This window comes from Talpa europaea (genome assembly GCF_964194135.1).
Source record: "Talpa europaea genome assembly, chromosome: 5".
Taxonomy (NCBI): Eukaryota; Metazoa; Chordata; class Mammalia; order Eulipotyphla; family Talpidae; genus Talpa; species Talpa europaea.
In genome coordinates this window covers 103,676,999-103,690,134 of record NC_140071.1, presented here as the reverse complement: position 1 = coordinate 103,690,134, position 13,136 = coordinate 103,676,999, and the positions used below count along the sequence as shown (strand labels likewise).

The 13,136-nt window shown below is 34.7% G+C and overlaps 1 protein-coding gene across 1 annotated transcript; it reads left to right on the top strand.

The window, feature by feature from the left end:
• Nucleotides 1–870: 870 nt before the first annotated feature.
• AMTN (amelotin) lies at nucleotides 871–12,764 on the top strand (the record flags this gene model as incomplete). Its single annotated transcript, XM_084232987.1, has 8 exons — nucleotides 871–924; nucleotides 3,883–3,969; nucleotides 4,882–4,947; nucleotides 6,059–6,148; nucleotides 6,908–6,943; nucleotides 8,893–8,919; nucleotides 11,793–12,057; nucleotides 12,754–12,764. 8 exons carry the CDS (start codon nucleotides 871–873, stop codon nucleotides 12,762–12,764), a joined length of 636 nt encoding a protein of 211 aa, XP_084089113.1.
• Between the last annotated feature and the right edge of the window lie 372 nt (nucleotides 12,765–13,136).

Sequence of the window (13,136 nt, the reverse complement as noted above, 5' to 3'; positions counted from 1 at the left end):
TTGCCTATATTTATCCAAATTAAAAACATCTGTATCTTTTAATATAGTACTTCTAGGAATAACACCTACAGAAAATAGGTGTAAAAAAAATTTAAAAGGATGTTCATTGTACCACTTTTATAATTAATTTTATAATTAATAACATTTTAAATGGCACCCCAAAAATGTAATCTAAAGTGCCCATGAAGTAAACTATATGTACAGACACATAAAGTTGTGTCACATAAATTTTGTGTTGGGTCAACAAAGTAAGTTGCAAAACAATAGATAATAGATCTCACTTTTTAAACTATAAAGATGTATATTTTAAACTATAGAGGTGTATATTTTTATGTTTGACTTCTATGTTCACAGAAGCATGATAAAACAGATACATCTGGGAAGTCATCTGGGAGGAGGTGGAGATGAAGAAGGATTTTAAACATTTTTGTCTGCACTTTTTAAAATTATACCAAGGCATGTCTTTTTTGATACACCCTCTATTCAAGTAGTAGACATTGGGTAATATGATGTCTGCAACTAATAACTCATTTAATGAAATGTTGGGAAATGAAAGAAACCAAATGATTTCACAGACAGCTAAGTCTTGATTGGTCTCTCAGTTGCCAATGTCTTGGAGTTGAGTTTAAATTCCTTCTACAAACACACAACTCACCAAAAGGTAAAAAATTTCACCACAGAACCTGGGGAAATCTCTGGACTTTGACTATTGTTTCATCTGTACATTTTGCGTAAGTGGAGAAAAAGGTAACATTAATTGTTTCAAATAGAGTATTCTCTCTTTTTTCAAGCATCATCTTCTCTCAAAAGGAAAAAGAAATGGAGTGAAAGAGTAACACTATTTTGTTGTTATAGATAGCAATTTAAAACATGAAGACTACGATTCTACTCTTTTGTCTTCTAGGATCAACTCAGTCATTACCGGTAAGTGCAATATGTTTATTTTATGTACTAAGCAGCCCTTACTACACCTCTAATTGCAGACCTATCTCATACTGCCCTCCATCAAAACTAGTCTGTTCTATGACTTGGCCCCTTAGCTTCATGCTTTTATTCTTCAAGATAAAAGATGGTAAACTAAGAAGTTTAGTGTATATTTCAATGTACTTACATTTTTAAAATGCATCCAATCTGTGCAAAAGGAATGCCTCATTATATCTACTCAAAGTGGACAATCATTTTATTTCCCAAAAAGAACTTAAATTTTCCTGGAAACTAATTATTCTCTCATGTTTAAAGAGGTAAGCTACATTTTCTGATTTTTCTAATTGGAAGGACAAAACAATTTAACTCTATACACTCTAAAAAGGCTACCACAAAGCATGTGATACTAAAGAAATATTTCAGATTAGTTAACATTTTTGACTTAGAATATTTCATCACAAGCATCTTCACATGTAACAAGTTTTGAAATTAAAAAGCTCTAGTATTTGAATATATACTCCAATCTCATCCAAAATTTTATAAACATAGACATGGTTTGGATATCTTCATGGACTTCCCTCAGACTATTTGAGATGTTTGAGTGCAGACATTAAGAAAAAATTAGAAGATGCTTGCTATGAGATAGCAGAATAAAGATGATAATGTTCTCAGTTGACCTCAAGCTCACTGGCCACTTCTATAGTCACATTCACAGAATCAAGTTACAAATATTTCAAACACTGCTCTAGTTGCTAGAAATACAATGGTAAACAAAAAACAAAAACAAACAAGCAAATGATAACCATTGATAACCACAAAGATTATAGATACTAATCAAATATTTTTTAAATAAATGTTAAATTAAAAAGTAGAACTACAGTTATTTCTATGAAGGAGATGATCAGGATGAGTTTATGGAGAAGAGGTAAAACAAGACATTAATAACCAATATCCTTCTTTTATTCCAAGTAATCATATAGCTTTTAAAAAGAAGTTACTGAAAAATTTTAATTTTCAAAAGAGATAAATAAGGAAGGGTTTTTTTATAAAACAAATAAAGATTTCCCTTCACCAAATAAATTTACCAAAAGTTTCTTGTAAATAGATGTCTCTAAATGTATTTAAATTATCATGCAACTTGTAAAAACTCAAAATAAATAAACCTTTTCAGGAGCACAGCAATCATTTACAATGAAAAACATGCAGGTAAGCATGCATGTAGATTGCTAAGAGCCAATAATGACAGCAGCTAGAGTGGCAGTGGTGCAGCAAGAGTGCAGTGATGCAGAGGATATAGGAGGTGACTAAAATAGCTATTAGATATAGTTGCTATAATTTATCAAATGAAAAATCAGAATACATAGACAAGGTATTTTTATTATTTGTAAGTTAATTTATTAAATTATCATAAAGGCATAAAAAGTTATCAATTTGCAAATGTGGACACTTAAAACAGCCTACCCATTGCTTTCATTAGATCTGAAGTTTAAGAAAGGAGATAAGCAGTGAAGATGGGCCAGGCTGCATGTATTTGGGGCAGTGGTAAGAATAGACCTCAATCAGTAGGTGACTCAAGCAGAGGCTTGAAGCAGCTGAGGGAGTGAGTCATGTCCGGGAAAGAGTATTCCAGAGAGAGGGAACAGGCAGAGAAGAAGCTCTGGAGCAGGAGTGGGCCTCGCCTGTCCCATAAAGAACTAGTAACCTGGATCACAGTAGTAGAGTGAGTGGGAGGAAATGAGGTGGGATAGAAACCCAAAGAAGCACTGGCGACCCGGGTCATGAGGGTCTTGTAGGTCATTGCAGGGTCTGTAAATTTTATGGAGTGAAAATGAAAGTCACTGCAGGAATGGAGAAGAGTGACAAGAAAACTATTTTCAAAGGACCACTCTGGCTGCTATACAGACAATAGACTGTAGAGGATGAAAAGACTTATTTGCAGAATTTATACTTATATAAACTTTCTGCTTAGAGGAAACTCTAAAAACAGAAATGTCAGTCTCACTCTTGAAACTGAGGGGCAATGTCCAAAGTGAAATCAAGAGTCAGCGGCAGCTTCAGGGTATATGCAGGTGGTGGTGCTGGAGGCCACACCCTGACCTCTGGGATGCAGCAGGGACAAAACCAGCTGAGGTCAGGAGGTGCCACCCAAATGCAGAAGGCGGGCTGAAAGAAACTAATGAAAGAATTTGTTTCATCAAGGACTAAGCACTTGTGGGGATCCAAATACAGTCTCTGCTACTCACCATGTCCCAAACGACAGATCACTTTGCTTCTCCAGGCCTCAGTTTCCTGACCTATATTATTATATATAACTAGATATAATATATATAATGTAATATATAATATATTATAATATATATTTTATATATATTATATAGAAGACTTTCAAGCCTAAAATTCAGTGATTCTTAATACACTAGGATATTTTCTAGGAAATATCCTAGAAAAGAAAGGGACAGAACTTCTGTTCATGAAGTAAAAGCCAAATACTCCATAGGCCTCACCTCTCCATGATACTGGAAGGGTCAGAATAAAATATATAGTACAAATATGGTTTAATGTGTACTTCAGGAGAATTCAGTAGAAATTATGGCAGAATGTCCTCAAGTATTGGGAAAAAGCAAATATGTACAGAGATAAGGTGCAGACTATATTTCATGTCCTGAGAAAGGAGGGTGGCACTTGCAGAAAACAAACAAAAGCCTAGAAACTATCAAAAATCCATGAGCCTTACTCCCCATCTCTCCCTCCTCCCTATACCTCTTCTCCTTTGGCATTTTCCATTTTACAATTATACCTCCTCTCATGAATAAAACAGTCGAAAGAATTTAAAACTGCTCCAAAACACATAGAACCTAAAAGCAGAGATTTTTGCATTTGGGACAACTTGTTACCTCTTAGAAATAAATGGATAAATCTCAAACACATGCCTGCCTCATCAAATATTTGTTATCACAGATGCAACTCAACCCTGCTTTGGGACTTCCTCCAACAAAGCTGGTTCCAGATCAGACAACACTACTTAACCAACAGCAGCCAAATCAGGTAAGAGTCCTATAGCAGAGAATATTTGCAGACAAGCAGAGGAAACATGTTAATTCTAGCAGATTTTTAAATCGAGATTTACACAGTCTCATGAATGAACAAGAGAGAAAGCTTTCTTTTGGGGAGATAAAAGAATACAAGAACCATTATACTTTTTTGAAAAATTTGAGTGGAAAGAAATGCACTGTTGCTCTTTTTCCTTTTGTCTAAATAACAATTTGGTTTTACAAACAAATCTAGTAAACTTTAAGAGTAATATGTATACTTATTGATAACACTTGGTTATCTATGCCCTTGAAATACTGTGTGATAGCCTATGTGATATCTGCCAGAGATCACAGAGATTAAGATGTACTCTATAAAAATAACCAGATTTCCTCATGATTTTCTTCAGTTTCATTGTTCTAATGAGCTGGTGTATTATACTGCAAAATGTTTCTTCAAAGCATATTTGAATACTTTTGAAAACTGAATTGTTTCTTGGCTACTCCTTCTTAACTTTACTCCTGTACATATAGACTTTGTGAAATAGTACAATCAGATAACACCAGAATATAAAATTCTCTTTTTAATCTATGAACTATCATAGTCAGTCTCATTCCTAAAGGAACCTGAAGATTATACAGTTTGGGCATCATCTTTCAGAAAAAGAATATAAAATTACATATGTAAAATTAAGTACTACAATGGATAAAAGTAGATTAAGCTGATAAATACCATAACTCATAATATTGCCAGGGCCCCATACCCAGGACCATGAGAAGGGGAAATGCTAGTGGAGGCAGCAAAGCTTTACCTTAATTTTCCTTTATCATAAAACCATCTACTATGTGAGTATAAGGATAGCCACCATTTGCAGAATAGTAGAAACAAACAAGCTCTTTCTCATACAACAATTTCAATGCCATGCAGGTCTTCCCTTCTTTAAGTCTAATACCATTGACTCAGATGCTCACCCTGGGGTCAGATCTGCAACTGGTAAGCACCCTTTTATGTCTTTTTGCTATTCATTTTGGAGTAACTACAATGCCTAATGTTAAGTATGTGCATATGTTTGTCTATAAACGTTCACATACATGGATATTCATTATAGATAAGTTGAAAGAGAAAAGTCAAAGCTAGTTGGATACCATTCAACACATCATAAAAAGGTTTTCTTAGGAAGAGTGTCTAAAGAATTCATCTAATTGATTTAGTTTTGTCTTACCTTCTGTTTTGTTTCTCTTTATTCTACACATAAGTGAAACCATCCAGTATTTGCCTTTCTCCTTCTGATTTATTTTTCTTAACAAATACATGTGTTATCCTGTGCCTTTGAATCACATGCAATGTTGTTACCAATGTACCGCGATAAAAATAAAAATAAATAAGTATATATAATATATATTTTTTAAATATATATTTTTAAGAATTAATCTAATTCTCAAGTCTTCACTTCTTTGGTTCTTCTCACATATCCTCTACACTTCTCACATATCCTCTACACTTCTCCCTTCGTTCCCTGCCATGATTTCCTTACTGACCACTACAACATTTACAGAAATACCATGACCTCTGTCACCACCCCAACAACAAGAGCAAGCTAGAAGGAATAGAAAGATATCTCAATAGTTTAATCTGTCTGGAAGAGAAATATTAAGTTCCTTTCCTAATTAAAGTGAATTTTCCCCTCAGTGGTCAGATTTAAATAAAGCACATATAAGACCAAATTCAGACTAGATATTTTATTCTGACCCTCAAAACTTTCGTGGGGATACTTACGACAGAACTTATTTCAAAAAGATTCTAGGAACTATTGGCTATTAAAGCCAAAAAGGGAAAGATAAAATCACCTAAGATATTCTTAAAGGGAATTGGTTAATGTCAAAGAAATATTGGGAAAAAAAGTTATATATGGTTATACCAATAGACAGACTAAAGAAGTCTTTGAACTTTATATCCTATCCCAAATGCAATATAGTAAACTATATATTTATATAGTAAATCCTCCCTTTAAGATTACTTACATTTAATAAATGCATTTCCATTTCCTGAATGTTCATACTGAAAAAAAAAAAAGCAGTGACAAATCTTCTTCATTGCCCTACAGCTAAATCCTGCTGCAGGGATCAACCCTGGCACCCAAAATCTCCCGCTGAACCTGGGGGGACTGAATGTACAACAGCAGCTGCAATCTCAAGTAAGTTCCACAATAGGACTTTGGTTTAACATGGGGGAGCATTTTCTCTCTATTAGGTAGAAACCTCAAGGGAGGAAAAATGTCCCCAAAGGAAATTATTTCAAGTTTCTTGAAATTTTTACCCAGATAATTTGTAGAGGGATGTTCTACTGCACAATAAACAGTCTTTGGTAGTGTAATTCTTACTGAAAACACATCCAGAAAACCAAGCACACTGTCCTAACCCTTCTACAATACACTTGCAATGATAACAAGCAAGAGAAAGTTGGGTGAGATTGAAGAGTAAAAAATATAAAGCAAAAAATTAGAAGTATCAGGGCTTTACTCTTGCAACCCTGTTTTCTACTGAAGACCTGAGGGTGAGAATTGACCCAAAGAAAAATTAAGAGTTAGATAAAATCTAATCCAGAAAATCTAACTTTTCCCTTTTTGTACCTTTTTATCATGCCTCCTCAAAAGTCCCTAAGATTTTCTGATCTTTCCTACCTCCTACCATCATTTACTTTCAGGAAAAACCCTGAAAAACCCTCTCACACTAAGATACAAATGACTGTGTTTCCAAATCGCTCTGGAACTAATATTTTTACCAGATGGATGAGTTCTGATTCTCATCTACCTCTGTGATTAAAGATGTCACTTTAACAACAAATATTTGCTCAACAAATATTGTATCCTTTAAGAAATCTCAATATTTGTATCATCTGCCAGAACTTACCTTGGAAAATATATTTTACTCAATTTTTCCACTATTGTTTTCAGATGTTACCAGTTATTGTAACACAACTTGGAGCTCAGGTAAAATTATTTTCAACATAATTTTGATTTCAAATCATCTTATTGTGTGATATTTAATCACGTCTCAAGTCACGGCATAGTTGGCAAGTTTTTTATTTACTTTGCCCTGTATGGACACTGATAATAACAAGCTAACACGTATTAAACATTTTCTAAGTGCCAGATCTGTTCTAAGTATTTTATTAGTTACTATGTATTATTCTACTTAATGTTCAAAACAACCTTTTGCAGAAAATACTTTTTATATAAATTATTTTATTTTATATAATTCTTACATCATTTTTCATTTTTGCATAATGTATGCATTTTCATTTTGGTTATATTCCCCATACAATTCCCACCCCCTTTTTCTGACCCTAATCCCTCTTGTCCTCCCCCCGTGCCCCACTGTAGTGTGTCTCTGGTCTATAGTTGCTTGTTGATTTTGATTTTTACTTTATTACAATTAGTCTTTTTCCTGGTCCCTTATTTAGGTTTTCTAAATTCCTGCTATGAGTGAGACCATCGGTATTATTCTTTTTCTTTCTGGCTTATTTTGCTGAGCATGATCCCTTCCAACTCCATCCATGTTGCTGCAAATTGCATGAGTTTATCTTTTTTGATTGCTGAGTAATATTCCATTGTGTATATGTACCACATCTTCTTGATCCAGTCATCTATTTTTGGGTATTTGGGTTGTTTCCATAGCTTAGCAGGTATTTACCCAAAGGACACAGAAACATTAATTCAAAAGAGCACCTGCACCCCTATGTTTATAGAAAATACTTTTATTTCTAGTTTGAAAATGAGTAACTGAAAATACTGAGAATTATGAGTTAGTCACACAGAGATGTCACAAATGAAGCAAACAGTCATGTCACAAATGAAGCAAACAGTCAATCCTTTACCACAGTGTTAAGAAAACTTTAATGATTAATAACTTGGATGATTTCTTTTTTAATATCAAACTTATTTATTAATGGTATGTGTTTTCCCTAAAAATACAAATACTTTCTCTCCTCTCTTCTTATTTACCTTTGTGAAAGGGAATTAATGACATCACTTACAAAATTACCAAGGATCAATATCAAATGTGAACAGCAAATGGCAGCTTTTACTTCTAAAAAGAGAATCAAATAAAAAATTCACATCAACTCAATTCTACATTTGGGAACATATCTCAAGAAAGTAATCTAAAATAAATAAATAGTTATTTATAAATATATGTATCAAAATAGTAGAGAAGGGAAGACTATAAGACACAACTTAAGTTTAAACAAAAGGAAAATGATTAAACTGTACAATACATAAGCAAGTACTTGTGACCATTCCAAATTATATTTATCTGAATTTGTCAGTAAAAATTTAGTTAAATGATTATTGCTTAATACATGAAAGAAAAGGAAAGACACAAATCATATAAATGACATGATGCTATGACAAATGAAGATGTGTGAAAATATTGGGAAGAAAATATACCAAACTCCTTAGACTCTCTGAAAAAAAATAGTGGTTATCAGGGGGGAGAGAGAAGGGGATGGGAGAAAGGGACATTGTGGATTATGTGCTAGTTTATTGCTACTGCAGTTTCAGTTGTAGGTGAATGAAGAGTAGGCACATGTGTGAAGCTGAACCCCCCTAATTATGCAGTTTTGTATTTACAACTATGTAATGGTAAATCAATAAAATTTGGTTTAAACAAAGAAAAGCCGTCAAACTCTGTATGATGTTTTCTAAGTTTCCTTCAATGTCTGTCCATCACTTAATAATAGAATAATATTTTTTTAATGTAGAAGGCCTCACATCATTCAGATAGGTAGTTTAAAATCACGAAGGTAGTTTAAAATATAGACAAAAATTTTTAAATCTCTATAATCTTTAAAAGTATCTTAACTTTTTAAGTTTTAAGGTATATACATTGTGACTTGACTATATTAAAATTTGTCTAATAATGTGTGTTTCCCTTTTAGGGTACTATACTAAGCTCGGAAGAACTGGTAAAAAAAATTTAATTACTTGCATTTCGAATTCTTTCCATTGTAACTGTTACAGGGCAGCCCTGATATAAAATGGGTTGCCTGGCTGTGGGTCCTCACCCGTGCGCTTAAAAGGAACTTATTAATACTCCACTGCAGGAACACACAAAAGGTTAATAAAAGGTTTATTTACAAGGGAAGGGGAAATGAGGAAAGGTACAACTCAGGGAGAAAATAGGGAAATAAAGTCTTAAATGCGTCCTACCCATTCCACTGACCTGGAAACCCAATGGCACTCTGAGAGCTGGCAGCGAGCCAAGAGCAGTGAAGCCAAAAATTCCCCCCAAGGCCCACGTGTCTGATTTTATACCAAACCTGGTTGCTTAACTCCACCCTCAGGTCCCAGCAACCTTCCCTTTGGTGGTGATGGGATTTGTCTTTCCCAATGTCCTGATGGCTTTGGTCCGCAGTGGGGCTGGAGTTCACAAAGCCTGTATGGAATTAGCTTAGGACATCCTTTCTCCCTAACATTACCACAATATTGTTTGCTTTCTCATTCTCTTTGGACCACATATATAAATCTGATATACTACAATAAGCTGAACATTTTTATAGGTCCTTGCATTTGGGTTTTCTTTGGTCTAGCTGCCCATTTATTTCACCGCCATTGTTCAGCTATTTTTTAATTAATTAGACTTTGCTTTTGTTTTCTATATATTGATGTCAGATTCTATCCAGAATTCACCAATGCATATTTTTAAACTTTATACTGGTTAAAATCTAAGATTATAAATTATTGAAATGCATGTAGACATAGAATAATACATATATTGATACTTACTGTAGGAAAGATTAATTTTTTGACAAATGTTTAATTATTTTAGGAAAATGCATTACATTCCTAGTATCTTATAATGATGTGTGAAATCATACATATGCATAAGTAGAGAGCTGAACCTAAATAAATCTCATATTACCATTACTAGGCACATCTATGCATTTCCTCATAAGTCATTTTTAGAGGAAAATGACTTGCACTAATGTAGTATCTAAATATGACACTGAAATCAAGAGCTGAGGCAATATCTGGGAAGACAGTTTCTTTTTATATTCCCATTATTGAAAAGGTAAATATTTACTAAATTGTTCATAAGTAAAATCAAGTCATAGGGCTATTTGCCAACACTTATACATGAACCCATGTCTACCAGCTGTTCAGTCAATTCTATATAACAGGCATCTTAGTAGGTCTTTCACATACATTACCTTGAATTCTGACCAAATTATAAAGTTTTTTTTTAAAGATTTATTTATTTATGCATGTAAGAGCTGGGTACAGGCCAGAGGTGTGGGGGGTGAGAGAATTCACCAGCGGCGGAGCGGGGAGCAGAACAGGCAGACGGACTGAAAACAATGCTGTGGGGAGCAGTGGGCAAGACAGGAGAGGTCTGCTGCGCCATGTGGGTATCTCCCTGGCCAGCCAGGAATCGAACCCATGCTGCAGAGGCTGCAGACAGCTTTACAGCACTGCACTCACCCACTGTGCCACCAGGGAGGCCCAAATTATAAAGATTCTTAACCCAACTTTATATATAAAAAAACTGAGGCTTGGAGAATTTATGCAAATTATGTTCCACTATCAAAAGAGTACATCCAGATCAAAAGCCATTTTTCTAGCTACTATTCTAATGATTTTCACACCTTTTTTATAAAACCCAGAGTAACAGCTACATTATACACACACCCAAGTATAAAACAAATGTTTACTGGTGGTTATTTTTTGTTCATAATTTTCAATAATGTTCACCACTATCTTCTTTATTTAAAATTTAGGGATATCAGTACCCCCAATTTGAAAACTTTTGTATTCTACTCCTATCGCTCATCCTGCATAAGTCTAATTCTGATTTCAGTACCTCATAAATGTAACACTATTCCCAAACTTCACTCCTGGACCACCAAATCAGTACCACCTGGAATGCTGGCTAAAAAATGCAGATTTCTGGATCCTGCTCAGTCAAATCTCTCTAACAATGGAACCCAAGAATCTTCCATTTTAAAAAGCACCTCAGATGTTTTTTATACAAACTAACAACTGATAACCATGCTCAAGGGAACTGACCTGTTACTTTAATTATGAATACTCAACCCTTTTTATTCTCTGAGAATGCCATGAGAACTAGGAGATCCAGAGAAACTATTTCCTAACTGAATGTGCTTCAAATCAAAGTGATAATAAATTATATCTCCTCAGGACTGTTTTTTTGCAATAATTTTCCTCCCAGGAAGGGAAAAAAGGATAGACAGCACCGGCATTCATGGGCAGTGTGCAAAACATTGATAATTCAATAGACAGGAGTTTAGTTTCATATCCTCAAGGAATACACAGTGGCTGAATCGCCAAGAGAAATATTAAACTGAATATTCCATTGTTTTTGGAAATAACATAAAAAAACCATGAAGGAATGTAAACTATGAGATAAGGACCTATTAATCTACTTGAATTAATTTTTCCATGAATTTTTAGTCTACAAAATAACTTTAAAATTTTTTGAACAAAAATACAGTAGTTTAGGTCAGTAACAAAGATATGACCCACATAATTATATGGATTTTTGGCCTTAGTTCTACTCCAGATACAACTGATATGAATAAATAATGCATTATTCCTTCTCCAGTGATTGGCTTAATTCTTCTTTCCCTTTCAAAGGGAAATGGAGCAAGAATCTCAGTAATGAAACCAGCATCAGGTTTGACTTAGGCCAGGGAGAAATCTGCTCTACCCCTCTATCCTTGCTGCCCAAATTTGCTGCCCTCAAAGAAGAAAAGCTGATTGACCAGCCTTAAAATGTGTCCTTTTTGACTTGGTTTTTTGTTTCCGTCCTTCATTCCAGCCAGTATCTCCACACATCTTCACAGGCCTCATCTTCCAACCCTTATTCCCCGGAGCCATCCTACCCACCAGTCAGGCTAATCCAGATGCCCAGAATGGAATCCTTCCCACAGGACAAGTAGGGATAAATCCTGCTATCCAGGGAACTCCAGAGGGCCACTTACCAACTCCCAGCACCACAGATGATGACTTTGGAGTAACCACCCCTGCAGGCATCCAAAGAGGTTTGCACACTACTGAGGAAACCACCACAGGACTACCAAACGGTAAGTTCTCAGGATCTAGAAAATGCCCATAGATCATGAAAATCATCTGCCGAGTGGAAGAGTTCTTTCTTTTCACTTAACAAATAGAGACTATAATAAAATCCAGGAACTTCCTTCACTCACACACAGTTGATTCCAGCAACGTGAGGGAATATTTTTACCAGGCCACCAACCCTATCCTAGTAACCCAGAAAGAAGACATTTAATTGCTGGTGAAATGTACTTTCCATCTTAGGTCAGAGCTGGAAATATTTGGAAACTCCCCAAACAGAACAGTCTCTGTTCCATCTTCTCCTACCCCCTACACACACACACCCATAGCAATCACAGTGAGTTAACAATGACACACTTTCCCACTCACTGATCAAGAAGGAAACTTAGAACCCTATTAATGTAAAGTTGCAGGAAGACACAGTCATAGATGGGAGTCAGCACAGTAAATCAACTCCTGTGCCAGTCCCCTTGGGTAGTTCCTAGAAACTCAGAAATATTCCGAAAATGGGCAATTCTAGCACCAACAAGCCAAGACAATCAATTCACATGTGGGAATGTCTAAACCAAATATCCTTGGAGATAACAGAAGAATTATTTCATAGTGAGACTCTTTCTCCTGAAAAAGAAATTTTTATTTCAAGCAAAATGTTTAAGTTCAATATTCTTTTACCTATACTTAGAATATGTTTTGTTCTGTTCCAGGTATTCAGTAAGTTGTTTCCATTTTTTTTCAACTAAGCACCCCATTTGTGGTGCTATTTTTCATTGATCATGATGGAGACACACCAGAGGATATCACAAGAAACTAATTCTAAGTTTTTATCTAAAAAATTTCTTGAAATTTCAGAAAGCTTATTCTTCATAGAGAATACTGACTTCTGAAAAAGAATAATTTAATGGATAAATTTGTCTTTGAAATGTAACATTGTGATACCACCTTGGACCTGGAAGATATGTTTATTAAACTGTGTTTTGAAACATTCTTTTTCTTTACTGGGGATGGAAGAACGTTGTACACTTTCAGAACAGCACTTTTCTCAGAATATTGAATAACACTCCACGTTAGGATTTCTTTGCAATTAGAG